Raw genomic sequence first — 18755 nt, 5'->3', positions numbered from 1 at the left:
TGACCATAAAATGTTATAATGGTGACAAAAGAAGATCAAAACACAAACTCAAAGAATACAACAAAATTGAAATTGTTACTTAAAAAAAAAAATTTCATCTCAGATCTCACAAAAATTCCCAGAAAAGTTCCAAAGGATTTTAGAAATAAAATAAAAGAGGCAAAGAAAAGATTAGGGAAGAGGAAGGAAATCAGAATGATGACAAAATAATGAAAAAGAGTCAACAACTTGTTAAAGGAGGCACAAAAAATAATACTTATTGACAATATAAGTCAAATGGTATGAGACATAAAAATCTATTGAAGAAAACTGTTTAAAATGAAAAATTGACCAAATTAGAAGAGGTACTTATTGAAGGGATTACTTTAATCCCATAAAAAGCAAAAGTGGGTAAGTGGAAACTAATGACTCAACGACATATTAAACAAAATAAAATCAAAAGAATGAAAAAATAGAAAATATGAAGTATCTCAATGAACAAATAATTGATATGGAAAGTAGATACAAGAAATATAACTAAGAATTGCTGGAAAGCCATGCCTGAAAACTCATAATAATAATTTTTTAAAAGTGGCCTAGACATCATCTTTCAAGAAATTACTAAGGAAAACTGTTCTGATATCCTAGAGCCAGAGGGTAAAATAGAAACTGAAAGAAGAATCTACCAATTACTTCCTGAAAGAGATTTTAACATGAAAATGGGGGTGGGGGGAGAGAGTTAGAAAAATGAAAAATGAAAAAAAAATTATAGCCAAATTCCAGAATTCTCAAATCACAGAGAAAATAGTACAAGCAGCCAGAAAGAAACAATTCAAATATTGTTAAGTAACAGTCAGTATAACACAAGATTTAGCAATTTTTACCTTAAAGGATTACAGAGAGTGAGAAATATTGTGGAGAACAAAGAAATAGGATTATAAATAAGAAACATCTACTCAGAAAAACTGAGTATAATCCTTAAAGGAAAAAAAAAGAATTTTCAATGAAAGAGAGAATTTTAAAAGGCATTACTCATGAAAAGACAGACTCAATAGAAAGTGTGACTTTCAAATACGAGATTCAAAAAATACATAAAAAGATAAATAGAAGAGGGAAATCATGGAAAGACAATTCTTCTAATCTCTAAGAGCATTATCATTATTAGGGAAGCTAGAAGAGGTATATACAAGGACAGAAGACATGGGTGTAAATTAAATATAACAGGATGATTATCTTTTTTTAAAAATTAAAGGAATAAGAAAGAGGGATGGAATGGAAGAAATGGGGAAGAGAATAGATAAATATTTTACACAAACGAGGTTAAAAAGAGCTTATATATTAGAAAAGGATGAGATGATGCATAACACTTGAACCTCAGACTCATCAGAACTCAGAAAGGATACCATACACATTCAGTTCAATATAAAATTCTATGTACCTATCTTGCTACAGTCCCTACAACAGCTTGTCATTTTCTTCTTTTATTATCTGTGCCAATATGGTAGATAACTGTTGTTGATCAAAAGATTATTTTTCCAGATCTTTATTTATATCATACCTGACTGGATAATTCATAAAGCTCTGCTGGATCTCCTCTCTTTCCTCTACTATCTTACTTAGTATCTCATAAACATTCATGGGTTCAAATACCACTTTTATGCAGATTCTTAGACCTATACATCTAGCTCTAATAATTCTTCTGAGATCCAGTCCTATAAAATTCAATTGCCTATTGAACATCTTGAATTACAGGTCCTATAGACTTCTCAAATTCAACATGTCTACAAAAGCATCTCTCAACTTTTCTTTCTTTCTTCCTTTTTTTTTTCCCCCTGAGGCAATTGGGATTAAGTGACTAAGTGTCTGAGACCAGATTTGAAACAGGTCCTCCTGACTTCAGGGTTGGTGCTCTATCCACTGCGCCATCTAGCTGCCCCTCAACTTTTTTTTATGGATAGATTTACATCCATCCCAGTCATCAAAATCCTGATGTCATTCTTTACTGCTGACTCACACTTACCACCCCATATTAATCCGTGTGAAGTCTTGAAATTTTCAGTTTCATATTTTACAGTCTCATTGCTATCTACTACCTTGGTGCAGGCCCTCATCATCTCATGCCTTGATTCATGTTGATTTTACTGCCTCAGATCACTTTGAGCTATCTAATTACAAACCACTTTGTGCTAGCAAAGTGCTTTTCCTAAAGCATAAGGTTCCAAAGTTCCTTAATCAATACTGCAGTGGTTCATAATTAACTCTAAAATAAAATTTTTAAATTTTGTTTGGCTTTAAAAGTCCTTCCCTTTTCAAATCTTTTTACCCTCTGCTCCCTTCCAACCATCCTCCCATCTCTATGTACTCTATGATGCAGCTACACAGGCCTCCTTTGTTTCTCAAACAGGACACATTTCTGACTGCTCTTCCTTCCCTCCCAAGGCAATCAAGGTTAAGTGATTTACCTAGGATTACACAGCTAGTAAATATCTAAGTTTCTGAGGCTAGATTTGAACTCAGATTTTCCTGATTCTAGGGCCAGTGCTCAAATTCACTGCACCTGATTATGCCTTTTTTTTAGTAATTATACTTGGAATGCATTCCCTTCCTCTTCATCTCTTTCTTTTGATTTCAATGACATCCTTCAAGACTTGGTTCAAATCCCTCCATTAGAATATAAATTCCTTAAGAGCTGGGACATTTTTAGCTTTTTTTTTTTGGATTCCCAAAACATAGCATAAGTGCTTAATAAATAATCGTTAAGCAAGTGTAAACTTAGAGTGGTTTCCCATTTCTTTTATTAGTGATTTGGAGCATTGTTTTTCATAGTGTTGATGTTTTAAAGTGTTAATTTTTTTTTAAATAATTGCTTATTTATATTCTATGACCACTTACTAACCAAAGAATGGCTTCTAAACATGACTGCTATATGTAGTCTTTTGTCCCATAACAAATTTTAGAAGAAAAGACTACTCTGTTGGAAACCTTGAATAAAACTGCTCATAGTGAGTTTTCACTTCATAAGGATAGAGATCACAACTTGTTCTATGCACTCCTCAAAGTATGTATTTAAAGATATTTTAACTAACAGGGGTCCTTCTGGTACAATCCAAGAAGATTTAAGACTGGGAATTAATCAGTGTGAAATGCAAACATCTCCAAGCTAGCTCCACAGAAACAAACACCAAGTATGAACCCCTAGGACTAGCTGGATTAGAATGGAGCCTCAGCAGAAAACACAGGAACTTTGACCAACCCAAACTGCATGTAATGTTGGGGGTCTGAATGCGGGAAGACTGAGTGAACCTTGGCTGATGGAACAGCTGAGCAGGAAGGAACCAGCACATCTGGTGAGTGCAGAAACAATGGGACAGGGACCTTACTAGCTGCCAGCACTTGCAAGAGGGTTAGAGCTCTTGGTTTGTAATTTTGGGTCAAAGAGAGCTGAAGTGAAACTAGAGGTACTATCCTCTCACACCACCATTATAGGTGCTTAAACTAATACTTTTCATTGAAAAAAAAAATGCAAAGAAGAAAGAACCCAACCACAGAAAGTTACTATGGGAAAAAGGAAGACCAGGGTTTATCTTCAGAGGAGAACACTAAAGTAAAAAAAGCTTCTTTTACCCCAAAGAGTAATGTTAACTGGCTCTCTGCCTAGAGAGTATTTATAAAACTCAAAAAAGAATTTAAAAATCAAATGAGAGACATTGAGAAAAAACTAAAATTAAAAAAAGAGCAATCCAAGAAAAAGAAGATTATGGAAAAAAGTTAACCAACTAGAAAAGGAGATGAAACCAACTAGAAAAGATGAAAATAACTCTTTGAAAATTAGAATTGGCCAAGGGGAAGCCAGTGAAATTATAAAAGACCAAGAAATAACCAAATAGAAAATAAAAGATGAAAAAATAGAATGTGAAACACCTTATAAGAAAAACAACAGATCTGGAGAACAGATCAGAAGAGAAAGTGTAAGAATACTGGATTACCTGAAAGCTGTAACTAAAAAAAAGAACCTTGACACAATAAACAATCCAGGAAAACTGTCCTGGAATGATAGAACAGGAAGGGAAAATAAAAATAGAAAAAACCCACCTATCACTATCAAAGAGATCCTTTGTAGAAAACACATGAAAATATTATTGCCAAATTCTGAAGCCCCCAGATCAAAGAGAAATTTTGCAAGAAACAAGAAACAAGAAAATGCTGGACCCTCAATTTGAATTGTACAGTACTTATGAGTAGCTATAATAAAATATCACAGATCTTGGAATCATATATAGTGGCAATCAAATGAACTAGGCCTGTGAATAAAAATAATATGTTAAGCAAAATTATCCTAAATGTTGAATGAAAAAAATAGACATTAAAGGTGATAACTGCCCTAGGTTTGTAAGGAACTTTTAGAACTACCATTTGAGTTGAACCTTTGTTAAAAATCTAATTGATACCCTACAGACAGGCTATTAATGAGAGATATTTGTGAAGGCCTGTAGGCCGCAGTTAGCCAAAGGAAATCTGAAGCAGCAAGCATTCTTTGGGCTTCAAACCATGAATAGTCCCAATTTGGGATAATATACCAAAATGGACAGCAACTTTACAGTGATCAGTATAAGAACAATGGTTTCTTCCCACTCATTAAAAGCATATAAGAAAACTGAGATTCACAGTGCTTAGATTAATATAATCACACACATGTAAAATCTTGAAGGTTCCTCATATTTTATCTACCCAATCCAATATCCTCATTTCATTAAAAAAACAAAAACAAAAATAAGCTACAAAACTAAGTCCAGAGAGTTAATTTAGTTATTTGTCTCACATCATGTTGGAGACAAGATACATACATCAAAACTATTGAATCAAGCATATTTACTCTTATTTTTATCCATATGAAATGTTCTTTTTAAAAAAATCTAGCTATGCTGATGGAACTAATAAGTATGAATTAGCAAAACTTTTTCAAAGTGATTTCAAAATTGAAAGTCAATTGGTACTAACTCTAGAAAAGGACTGAGAATAAGAAACACCCCTGGAGAAATATATGAAAAGAGGGCTGACCCTTCTGCTCAACTCTCACAAACATATGCAACAAATTCTAGTTGAATACTCCAAATGACAATATCCTCTACATAAATTATAAATAAAAAATTTGTCCTATATATATTTCCAAAGTATGTCAGTACTGTCCAGCTGAGGAAAAAGCCTAAAATTTTTATAAAATGATATAATTTATAACAATAAAATGGTTAAAAAAAAAAAAAACAAATTTCAGAGAATAAAGAAATCTAGATTCTCATGAGTATTTTTGAAATGAAAATAAAGTTAAACGATAAAAATTTTGTATTTACAATTATTTAGTTATTTTCGGTTGTTTCTTATTCTTCATGATCCCACTTGGGATTTCCTGGGTAAACATATTAGAGTGGTTTGCCATTTTTTTCTCCAGCTCAGAAAGTGAGACAGTTAAGTGACTTGCCCAGGATCAAACAGCTAGTAAGTAGCCTGAGGCCAGATCTAAACCAAGCAATATGAGTCTTCCTAACTCCTGGCTGACCTTCTATTCAATGCATCATTTAGCTGCCCATTTCCACATATGACTCAAAAGCAAAATGACTATTAAAAATAAAATATACGGAAATCAGTTCATACATTTATCTAGTAATCAACTTTTATTTTCAGACTAATAGTTAGTCTCTGCTCCTTATACATATCTCCCAAGAAATTCAAAGTCATTAGAGATCAAAACTTGTATAAGATTTCTGTACTGGTAATTATTTATCAAATCCAATACTGACATTCTAAATATAGTTTTTATTCTAAAATACAATTTTATAACAGTAAACTAGATTTAAAAAGTAAAATTATAAGTGATCAATAGATCTACTGTGACAATGTAGGAATGGAAACTTACTCTGTATGACACTGAGTCCAAAGAGATGGCAATCTTTTAGCCTTAACAAATCACACACCTGGACAAGTAACTGATGACACAGTACTTTAACCTATAAGAAAAAAATGAAAATCTAAGATTAAAAAATGATTCAAATTCATAGAGTGAATCCTAACTATACTTATAAGTCAAACTGATAATAGCAAAACTTCTGTTTTTCTACAGAAGTGACATAATTAACTATTTTAATGAAGATTATTTGGAAAATAATTTTTTGTTCAGTTGTTTTGGATTCACCCTATTTGTGGTTTTCTTGGAAAAGGTATTGTATTTGTTTGCCATTTTCTTCTCCAGCTTATTTGTTGTAATAAGCCAGAACTCTGTACTTGAAACAAAGATTCTTACAAGGTACTAACTCAGTGGAATTGATAAGATGATGGTTATCTAGTTTAGCATGGTGATTAATACTTCTCTACTTCAGTATGACTGAATTAATCTTACAACAAATAATGTTTCCCTAGTGATATAACGTTGGCTTATACTCAATATGATGAATGGATTTAACTGTAATAGAGCATATAAACTGGGACAAACTCAGCCAGAGAGAAACTCAGAGAAGACGGAGGACTGGAGGCTGGAGCTCAAGGTCTTGGAGCCAAGGAGAGACATTCATTCCATCTCATACCATTGTAGTGGCTCTCCTCCTTCGCTTCTCCACTGAAAACAAGACTCCGAGGAACTAGAACAGATTCAGAGAAGACAGAGGACTGGAAGCTAGAGCACAAGCTCCCGGACTCAGGGAGACTTCAAGACAGAGACCATCGTGGTTGTCCTCCTGCCTCCCCCACAGAAACCAAGATACATTTTGGAGAATCTCCAGAAAGCTCGCCCAGGCCCCAGGCAAAGAAACAGACTAAGGAGACAATAAAGATTTTTGGACTTTAATACCTGGCTATTCTCATGGTGATTACTCTGCTGAAATGAAGGCTAGTCTAAAGACCTCCAGAAAACTAACCAGAACATTACAATTTTACACATAAGGAAACTGAAGCAAAGAAGGTATCTGAGGTCACATTTGAAGTCAAGAAGGTAAGTTTTCCTTACTATAGGTACAGTACTCTATCTACTGCTACTACCTAGCTGCCCCACAAAAAAGATAATAACAGCATATTAAAATGAAGACTTATTAAAGTTCTTACTCAAAATTAATAAATAGTGTGACATAGGGCAAAAAAACTTATTTGCAAATAATATCGCATAATGCCTTTTTGAGATGCTTCAAAATATCTACCCTTATTATTATGAATATAAACAAAATATTCTTTTGGGCAAAGACAGCCTCTAAAATACAATCACCATATGTTAAAAATAGAAACAGCCACTATAAAAATAATGAAATACTTCAGGGCAATGCAAATTATGAATAAAATAGCACAGAAGAAATACAAGTTACTTTAAAAAGTTCTAAAACATATTTTAACTCTTCAGATATATTTTAAGATAAAAGTAAGGCTTAAATATACACACTTAAAAACATTATTAAAAAATATCCATTTCTGATTTCAGATGGAATGCTTTCAAAAATCAGGCTTATAGTACTGAAACAGTAATGACAAACCACAAAAAATAAATTGAAAATATAATGGCACCCAAAAGTTCCAAGTACAGATCAAACCAGATTAAAATGTAATTGGAAAATATTTCATGAAATAAATTAAAAACACAGTACAAAACAAATAATCTTATTTTATGGTTTTCTAAGTTAATATACATCCAATCAGGATTTCTATTTTAGCCTGAAACCACTGATGTACAAGATTCTACAAAATGATACATTCCATTTTTAAGATTCAATATGAATCAATATTCAATATGCAGGCAGACCATTTCCAGAAGCTCTGGGCTTCTCTATGGATTCCCTCTTCAAATGGAACCATATTGCCTTACTCAGTGCTTAGCTCATATCAATAACTTTAAAAATACTTTATTCATTTACTCTGTACCAGATTTCATCTATGATGGGAGAAACATGTTTAGAGAGCATATGTGTCCCTGTTTTTTGTTTACTTAATGTTTAGAATTTGTGTGTTGTTAAGGCTTTCTGTATTGTGGTATCTTTTTAAGAATTACGTATATTATTTCAGTATATGCATAGGAGATGCCTTCTGAAATACAGACTTCATGGAAGCATTTTGCTCTACTGAATTTTTTTTTTTACAGTCAACAAACAAGCACAGTGGAATGCAGCACTCTTTATATTCTCTATAGTTATTTTTTTTATGGTAAAAATATAATCTGATGTAGAATATATACTTTAAAAAGTATGGCTGTGGGGCAGCTAGGTGATGCAGTGGATAGAGCAAAAGCCCTGAAGTCAAGAGGAACTGAGTTCAAATCTGGTCTCAGACACGTAATAATTCCTAGGTGTGTGACCCTGGGCAACTCACTTAACCCCAATTGCATCAGGGAAAAAAAAAAAAAGTGTGGCTGCTTCCTACACAATAAGAACACCCAGGATGGATTCTCAAAAAAACTATATCCAACAAACTTTTAGAAAAAGTCTAAACAAACATTTGTTTGAGATGAGCATAGAAAGGTCATAGCAAAGCCCAAGTTTTCAAGTTCCAGTGTGGCTTCAAAAAATTAAAGCAAGATATTTTTAAATAATAAGTAAAATTGTAATTCATAAGTAAAAAAAAAAAATTGGAAAAAGAATAGTTGAGAAAAGAAGATAGAGAATTTTAGGCAAGTAAAGATTTCCTGAAAAAAATAATAGAGCAAACAAAATTCAATGACTTAATGAGAAAAAAATAGAACAAACACAAAGAATGGAAAAGAAACAAAATTATCTGCTATTTAAACAAATAACTTGAAAAAGCAGGGAAGGCAGACAATTAGTTTTCCTGAAAACCACAGTTAAAGAAAAAAATTTATACACTATAATTCAAAAAATCACAAAAGACCACTATTAAGGACAGAAAAAAAAGTTAAAATAAAATCTACCAATTACCTCCAGAAACCATCCAGAAACCATCCAAAAATTCTTCTATACTACTATACAGAACATAAAGCCTTGGAATATTTTCTAAAAGGTAAAAGATAAAAGGTTAAAACTAACAGTAACTTATTACTGGAAAAACTGCCTACAGAGGAGAAAATGCAACTTTAATAGAATAGAGGACTTTCATGCATTTTCAATGAAAAATATGATAGCTAAGTAGAATATCTGAAGTACAAACACAAGACTGAAAAGAAACATGAAAAGGTACATTTATTTGAGTAATGGGAAAGGGTTAATTAATCAAAGATAAATTCAAATAGATAATAAATCATTTTAATAGCAGTGTAGTAAAATTGAATGAACTCTAGAATTGGCGTCAAAGGGTCTAAATTCAAATCCCATTTCTGAAAACTTCTGAAAAATTCAACAAGTTGCTGAAGTTGGGTGTGAGTATTAGCAGTCCAGAAATGCTTCTGACACTCAGTTTCCTCATCTGTAAAATGAGAAGTTTGGGTGACAATCTTTAAATTTGTAATCCTGCAATCTAACAAAAGGGGGAAAAAGAGAAATGTCTTTTAAGACACTTCAAAGTCAGCATCACAGGAATTAAATAAAAGACTATGTTCTCAGTTTTGTTGGTTTATAAGAATACAGAAAAAGAAGGGGAAAAGGGAATCTAGAAAGAAATGAAGGAGAAGAAATAAAAGTGGTGGGTGCCAGCAAAGGACTTAGGTTCAAATCATAGAAGCATAAGAACTTTGAGAATATGATAGCAAAAAGAACTTTCACTCCATGAAAACAATTTCAAGTTTCTATCATGAAATGAAAGTCCAGGAAAGAAATTTTATGAAATTCCATGAATCTTCCTATATATATATGACCAAGGAGATAGGTTCTTAATCTTTATTTGGGATGGGACTCCTTTGGCAGAATTAAAAAACTTCTGGATCTCTTCTTAGAATTCATATAATGGGAAAAATATTAATTATAAGGATAAGTATCAGAATAAATTTTTAAAAATGTTACAAAGTCATTATCAAAGCAATGTAGGTCCTTGCTCTTCAGAATTGTCATTGCTTATATATTGCAATATGCTAATAATGCAGATTATAAAGTTTCTTTTTTTTAAGCTGATCAGTGGAACATATTGGACAAAGAAAATCCAAAAGAAACCACAGTAGAACATTCATTCAATAAAAGAAAATAAATTCTGTGGCAAATATGATTTCAAAAAATCTGCTCTGAAAATTAGGCCCCAATTAATCAAGCAAGTAATCAAGTGTCTTTCAACAATTACACCTTTAAATTTTACTTAGGATCAAGAAGTTTTTGTGATTACTGTTTGAGATCTGGTACTACCAGACTTCCTCATTTTCCACCTTTAAAAAATTATTTACTTGGAAATATTCAAATTTTTGTTTCTACAGATAAAATTTTATTATTTTTCTAGCTCTACAGATTAACCTTTTGATAGTTTGGCATAGCAAGGAATATATAACTTGATATAGCTAGTCTTTTTTTTTGTTATATTAGCATAAGCAGTTATATTTGAGCAATTAACAGTTATTCAAATATCTAGTTGTTTGTAAAATGTTTTATTTGGATAGATTTTGTATATATCTTGGAAAGTAGGCTCTCAAATATTTTATTCATTCTGTAGTTCTAAAGCTTTGTCTTTCTATATTTTTCTTTTGAGTGTTGTGATGTAGAGAAAAACTGATCATTTTTGTGTGTTAAATTTATATGCCGTTACTTTGCTGAAATTATTGTCTGAATAAGTTAAAGGCAGCATTGATGCCACTAAAATAAATAATAGTGGCAGTAAATGAATCATTATTTAATCCTATTATTATTTAAAAGGTTTCTAGCTTTCACCATTCATATAATTCCAGCCCTACATTATAAATAAAAAAGCTATCATTTACCATATGGAAGAGAGATCCATTTATCTCTGTGCTTTTTAATATTTAATGGATGTGGATTTTGTATTTTCTCAAAAGCATCTATTGTCTCTACTGGATCTGTATCCCAAAGAGATCATAAAACAGGGAAAAGGGGTCCACATATGCAAAAATGTTTGTAGCAATCCTTTTTATAGTGGCAAGGAAGTGGAAATTGAATGGATGCCCATCAGTTGGAAAATGAATAAGTTACTGTATACTAATACAATGGAACAATATTATTCTATAAGAAATGATGAGCAGATTGATTTCAGAAAAGCCTGGAAAGACTTACATGAAGAGGATGCTAAATAAAGTGAGAATATATCCAAGGGAATATTGTACACAGTAACAAGATTATGTGATGATCAACTGTGATGGACTTGGTTCTTTTCAACAATGAGGTGATTTCAAGGCAATTCTGTTAGAATCTTAGTGTTAACTCAATATAATTGATACAATGCTTATTGGCTCACACATTAGAGCAAATCCTCACAAGGTGTTAAGTCACTAGTACTTATAGAAACAATGCTTAAGTTAACACCTTTGAGAATTCATACATTGCTCACACATTGGAGTTCACAAGTACAGGAGAAACAGTTAACTTTGTAACTTTGTGAATTTATACCTCCTATAACCCACTCTCAGAGGAGGAGTCAACCTTTGAGTTCACACCTCTTAAAGAACATAAAAAGAGCTTCAGTCAGTCAGTCAGTCAGTCAGTTCGGAACATTGCCAGGAGTCGGAGTTGAGCTAGAGCCAGAAGTCATTTTGGAAGATTGACAGAGTGAGAGTTCAGTTCGGGAGATTGAGAAGCTAATCTGCAGTGGGGCAGAACCAAGATTCAGAGAGAGGCTGAAGCTAGCAACAAGAGCTCTCGGAACTAAAGAAAGCTAACTGGGCTATTTTGGAAGAAACAATAAACTACTTTAGCACCTGGCTTCATTTGAGGTGACTATTATTTTGAACTGAAACTAAGGCTGCTTCCAGAAAACCTCCCCAAGAAAACCTGCTCTCAGAGAGAACCATCTTATATTATACAAAAGAAGAGAACACCAGACAATTCCAACAGATTTGTGATAGAAAGTGCCACATGTATCCAGAGAGAAAATTATGGAGACTGAATGTGGATCAAAGCACAATATTTTCACTTTTCTGTTATTGTTTGTTTGCTTGTTTTTTTCCCCACTTTTAATCTGATTTTGCTTGTGCAACATGATGAATATGGAAATATGTTTGGAAGAACTACATGTTTATCCTTTATCAGATTGCTTGCTTTCTTGGGGAAGGAGGAGAAGGCAGAGAGGGAGAAAAATGTGGAACACAAGATGGTTCAAAGGTGAATGCTGAAAAGCATCTTTGCATGTATTTGGAAAAATAAATGCTAAAAAAAAAAAAAAAGATGTAGTCATGTAATTTGATTACTAGAGTTATTAAAGTGTTATTGTATTATTAGTTGTTACTGTTATTATTTATTAGTTAGCAGTCACTTATTAAACCCTGGGAAGACCAAGAAAAGCAAAAAAAAAGTGCTCTAAAGATCACAATCTAATAGGGGAGACAACATGCAAACAGCTATGTACAAACAAAATATATACAGAATAAACAAGAGAGCCTCAACTGAGGTACTAACATAAATGAAGATCTGAGCTTTAGCATTTTATCTGAACTTGAAGGAAGCCAGAGAAGATGAGCGAAAGAGATAAAATGGGAGAGGATTCCAGGAATGAGAAACAGCTAATGAAGATGCCTGAAGTTGGAGTATCTTGTGTGAGAAACAGAAATTATGTCATTGTCATTGAATCACCTGGCAGCCTATGACAGTAAAATATAAAAAGAATGGAAGTCAGGTTATTATTTAGGGCTTTTTAAAATCAAAGGAATTTATATTTGATTTTACAAGTAGTAGAGATCCACTGGACTTTACTGAATAAGGATGTCGGAATTACCTCCTCACTTTTATGATATGGTCAGTCCTCTACTAAAAGATTAACTGACAGCTAAAGGAAAGAATGGAGTGATGAGAAACTTGAAGTGGAGAAAGCAAAGAACAAGCTATTATCCAGCTATGAAGAGATGAAGGTTTGAACCAAGGTGGAAAGAGACTCAAAGGAGAAAAAGTATCTATACAAATGTTATTATAAAAGTACAATTGACAGAACTTGACATCAGATTAGATAAAAGAGGATGAGAGCGTGTAAGGATTCCAGATAACAAAGACTAAGTGAATAGAAAAATACTGTGCTTCTGACAACAAATAAGCACATTTAAAAAGTGGATAGGGTTTTGGGGAAATGAATTACGTTTTGGACACGATGCGCTTAAGATATCTATAGGATTTTTAGTTCAAGATATCCAAAAGACAATTGAAAATTACAATTCTGGAGTTCATGAGAGGTAAAATGAGATAATTAGATATGAGAATCACCTACATAGAGAGGCTAATAGAATCCACAGATGTTGATGAGATTATCCATTGAAATAATATAGAGGGAAAAGAGAAGTCAAAGAACAAATCAAGAATCCTAAGGGGCAACCATCATTGGCAGGTATGACCAAGGATATCATTGTTTATGTTTTAGTCTCCAGATGTTAGGACAAGAACTGGGGAAGAAAGACTGTAAGCAAGGCACTGAAATGATAAGTATCTTGGGAGATCAGTAAACAACAGCAATCAGAATTTTGATTGGGTTCATGGATATGGGTTGAGCAATTTTCAAAGGAAATGTTACTAAGGTATGGTGCAAGGAAAATTCTAAATTTTCTATCTCAATCAACAAATTTGAGTAAATGAAGCAAAGTGCTAGAAAGAGAAACCTGGGAAGAATGTCATCAGGAAGAAGCCAGAAACTGGACAGAGGGGAAGAGTAAAAGATTTAAGATGAAAGCAAGTTTGTTGCCAAAAAAAACAGGCACTATATAGAAAAGAAAATTGTAGGAAACCTCAGAGTGGTACATTGGAAAGGCATTAGGTTGAAAACAGGAAAGCGAGTGTTAGAATACAGAGAACAGGATTTTAGAATGACTGAGATGAAAAAGACATGAGATTAGAATTGTTAATCTTTTGAAAAATGAATTCTGTTAAGTGTTGAACATCCTATGAGGTCTGGCCCCAGAGTAATGTCTTTTTAGGGATTCAGGCAACTCAGATGAAAGGGATCAAAAATGCAAGTGGGAAAGAGATGATGTAATGACCTTTCTTTCCTTCCTAGAGAGACAGAAAAAGACTGGATGAGGAGATCATCACAGATAGAATGGAATTTCTTTCTTCTCTCTGAAAGATAGACAAAGCAGGGCAGTTTTCCTTGTATTGAAAAGCAGAACTATACATTCCTGTATAATATATAATCTTTCTTAATGTTACAGACTCAGTGTTAATATTTAGTATTTTTACATTGAAATTCATTAAGGATAATGATGTGTAGATAGATTTGCTATTGCTTTGTTTAGATATTGACAAGATTTTTTATGAAAAGAGCTTAGTAAGATCTCTTTTCCTATTTTTAAAAATAATTTTGCATAGTTATTCTCAGTTTATTACATGAATGAATCACACTGATCCAATGCAAAACAGAAAAGTCCAGATGATTATGTTATATAAGCTACGTAGGAGGTCTTTTAACTTGGGAAAAGGGTCAAAAAGGAATTTTTCTTTTTGTTGTAAGAAAATTCTCACTTAGGCTTCTCTAAGCACTCTCAGTGTTCTGGTTAGCTTTCTGGAGGTCTCAAGACTGGTCTTCATTTCAGCTGAGTAATCACCATGAGAATAGCCAGAGATAAAGTCCAAAAGTCTTTACTGTCTCCTTCACAGTCTGACTCCTTGCCTAGGGCTCGGCTAGCTTTCTGGAGGCCCTTCAGACAGGCATTGGTCTCAGTGGGGGAAACAGGAGGATAGGCCAGCCATCATGAGACTGATGAAGATGGAATGTCTATCTGAATCCAAGGGCTTGAGCTCCAGCCAATCCTCTGTCTTCTCCAAGTCTAATTCTGAGTCTCTCTCTAGGTCTGACTCTGACCTCTTAAATTGTCTATTACAATTAAATCCATTCATCATACTGAGTATAAGTCAATCATTATATCACTAGGGAACCATTATTTGTTGTAAGATTAATTCAACTAGAGAACTATTAATCACTATGCTAAACTAGATAACTAGATAATCCATTGTTTTATCAATTCCACTGAGTTAATACCTTATTGTAAGAATCCTTGTTTCAAAGACCTTTCTCCAGAGTTCTGGCCCATTACATCTCCTGCTTTCTTTTGTTTTAGAACATAGAAGGTCACACATAACCTGTAAATAAAAGGCTATTAAAATAAAAAAAAAATTAAATTAAAAAAAAAAAATAGAGCATAGACGGTCACACCCTGACTTCTTACGGAGGTGAGAATCCCAAAAAGGAGGTGATCATGTCCCCCCTGACTTCTCAGAAAGGGAGGTGAAAACACCAAAAAAGAGGTGATCACACCTTCCCTAATGTCTCAGGAAGGGAGATGAAAACACCAAAGGACAATGGGGAGTGAAATTAGATTAGTGGGTTTCTGAAGGGTCTGATTTTGATACAGGTATACATAAATCCATCAACATAGGAGGTATTACACAAACACATAATAATATAACACAGGCTAGTAGTGATGTAACAAACAACATGAATCAACATGAGGAATTATACATGTCCATAAGTCCTAGAAATAGTCCAAAATCAATCTATTGTCCATTACTTCATGTGTCAGGGATTCCTGTTGGTTTTGAAATTCTGTAACAGTTTTATTATCAGCCATGCTCTTTCAGTGTCAGAGGCCTTCTCCTTTGTTTCGAAGTTTTTTTCTCTTTTTCTGTCTTTCTCTGATGGACAAGGCAAATATGGCTCATTTGCACCCATCTGATCCCTTCTCCATCTATAGAGATACAAGCAAATTCTCCCCCCAACCAGTGATTATATTGGAGCGGCTTGCCCTGGACACTGCCCTTAAGGTGGGTATAAAACCTGTATTCTACCCAATTGTAATCCCTTCTTCCCATCTGATTACTTGTCTACTGACTGATCATATCAGAATATTGAACTTCTAAAGATTCTCTGGGTGTAACCTTGGCAGCCATCATGCCCCACCTGTTTTTTGTTGGTGGCCCTGGAGCTGGGACTCGCCTCTCATTTCCTTGAGTCAATCTATATTCTGAGGCCCAATGGAAGCCTCTGTTGCATTGTGGACATGGGATTTTGGGTTTTGGGATTTTGGATAGGATTTTGGATTTTGGTTCTCTCTATCTCTATGCCAACATTAAGCTTTCAGATGCCGTACTTTACCACATTGAAAACACTGATGAGTCTTTCTGGAAGTCCCTTGCCAAGAGGGACCCTGTCTTCCCATGCTCTGCATCACAGCCTGGGTATAAAAGGCATTTGTGCCCACTGTGGCACAGCATCTTATGATCTCCTCTAATGGAGCATCTTTGTGTGATCCTAGTATAATCCTTCTATAAACCTAATTAGCATTTTCTTTAGCAAGTTGTTTTATCATTATTCCTGTTGCTGCATTTTCACCAGTAGTTTGTTTGACAGCTGTCTGCAGACATCCCACGAAATCAGCAAATGGTTCATTTGGATCGTTCTTTACTTTCATGAAGGCTTCCCCTTTATCTTGTTTTCCTGGGAGGATGTCCCATGCTCTGACAGCAGCAGCAACAATTCAATCATACGCTATCAAATGGTAATTTATCTGTGCTAAAACATTAGCGTACTTACCTTTACCTGCTAGTTGATCAAAGGTGATTTGTATATTAATTCCAGTTTGCCTATTTGATTGGTCTTGGATTCTACATAGTTCACTATACTCCGAAAGCCACAACAAGTTTTGTCCAGGTTCTGAACATATCTTGATGTATATTTCCAATCACTAGGGGTTAAAATTTCATAAGCCAAATTCTCTAATATCATCTTAATATAAGACAATGTAGCCCCATAAAGAGTGCAAGCCTTTTTCAGATCTTTGATAATTTCCAGATCAAAAAGAATATATCTTCTCCTTTCTTGATCTGAAGAATCAAACTCTTAAATAACAGAGTATGCTTCTATTCACTATTAAAGCTAAAAAAGGACAGAATGTATCTGATTTAACTAGTGCCTTTTGTAATCTTGTCATAGGAGGTGGACAAAGCTCTGCATAGATGGTGCTAATGGTATCACTGTCCTTCACCCTCCTCCTTCTCCCTCCACCCATGAAGGGTTAATTGAGGGGGGTGTAGGTCAGGGGTTGGAAAATGCCCTAATGGCCTCTGCTGTGAAGCACCACATTCCTTAATTTCATCAGCATTGTACTTAACTCCTTTCTTGTCTAATTCTCATGTTTTTCAACTATTTTATCAGTACCCTCTTCCTCCTTTCTTCTTTTTCCTTATTCTAATACTTAGTAATTCCTTAAAGCCAATTGTATTAAGTTAAATGTATAGAATGTTTCTTTAGGAATTGAATTAGGACCATTATTACTGTAATATTCAATTAGTTGCTCTCCTATTAGTTTCTACTCGTCTGGTTCTAATTCTTCTTCCTTAAAGAACCAAGGAGATGTATATTTTAATGTTTCGAAGAGTTCAATGATCTGCTTCCAAGTTATAATCAAACTTTGGTTTTTTATTAGTTTAACTATGCTTTCTACACACTTTCTTGGGGTAGAGAAGGCTCTTTTCTAAGCATTTATCCCATTTCAGCTGAAACATTAGTTTAGCCCTCAACAAAGTTTTGTACTCACCCTAATTTCTGGGTTACGGAGACTTTTCCACTGAATTCAGGATTGTGACAGTCTGGATTTCTGAGTGTAAATCCTTAGTTCCACATTCGGGCGCCAAAATGTAATGTTCTGGTTAGCTTTTTGGAGGTGTCAGGACTGGTCTTTGTTTCAGCTGAGTAATCACCATGAGAATAGCCAGAGATAAAGTCCAAAAGTCTTTATTGTCTCCTTCACAGTCTGTCTCCTTGCCTAGGGCTCGGCTAGCTTTTTGGAGGCCCTTTAGACAGGCCTTGGTCTCAGTGGGGGAAACAGGAGGATAGGCCAGCCATCATGAGACTGATGAAGATGGAATGTCTATCTGAGTCCGGAGGCTTGAGCTCCAGCCTCCAGTCCTCTGTCTTCTTCCAGTCTGTTTCCGAGTCTCTCTCTAGGTCTCACTTTGACCTCTTAAATACACTATTACAATTAAATCCATTCATCATAATGAATATAAGCCAATCATTATATCAGTAAGGAACCATTATTTGTTGTAAGATTAATTCAATCATACTGAACTAGAGAACTATTAATCACCATGCTAAACTAGATAACCATTGTATTATCAATTCCACTGAGTTAACAACTTCCTTGTTTCAAGTACATTTCACCAGAGTTCTGGCCCATTACAAAAAAATATAAGCTTCAACTGGTTATCATCCTTACTCGGTTCAAGCTTGATAAACTGTCAAATATTAGTCACATGATAGCTGAATTACTTCTTCATATTCCAGATGCTTAATTACAGCAAGCAAATTTCTTCTTGAATGCCTTCACTAATTTCTATCATAATCATTAATACACTACTAGATAGGAGTTGAGAACCTTCTTGCCATTTCTGTTGAATTACCTGCACTAGCAGAGATGCCGAAAATAATGAAGGTTTTAGATAGTAGATCTATGACGTGGTTCCTTTTCTTCAGTGCAAATGATAAACAAAATGATGGTAAAAGAAGGGTCAGGGTGGGGAGTGCCAGAAAGTGAGGAAGGTCAAGGTACCATACTTGGAGACTGGAACCCTTTTTCCATTATTAAAAAATTTGAATATTTTCCCCCAGCTATATTCGCAATTTTTTTTTTACATTTGTTTTAAAATGTTTTGAGTTCTAGGTTCTCTCCCCTATCCTCACCCACAATTAAAAAACCACACATCAAGTTATGCAAAACATTTCTATAAGTCAAG

At 34.1% G+C, this 18755-nt stretch overlaps 1 protein-coding gene across 1 annotated transcript in view; it reads right to left on the bottom strand.

The window, feature by feature from the left end:
* FRMD6 (FERM domain containing 6) overlaps window positions 1-18755 on the bottom strand; it is a 100829-nt gene that overhangs the window by 44234 nt on the left and 37840 nt on the right. The window contains exon 3 of the mRNA XM_051977940.1: window positions 5891-5981. Coding sequence (XP_051833900.1) covers window positions 5891-5981 — 91 coding nt within the window. The remainder of the gene's footprint in view (window positions 1-5890; window positions 5982-18755) is intronic.

This window comes from Antechinus flavipes, chromosome 2, assembly GCF_016432865.1.
Source record: "Antechinus flavipes isolate AdamAnt ecotype Samford, QLD, Australia chromosome 2, AdamAnt_v2, whole genome shotgun sequence".
Taxonomy (NCBI): Eukaryota; Metazoa; Chordata; class Mammalia; order Dasyuromorphia; family Dasyuridae; genus Antechinus; species Antechinus flavipes.
Note: the sequence above shows the minus strand (reverse complement) of the source record. Positions and strands in the feature narration are given on the sequence as shown.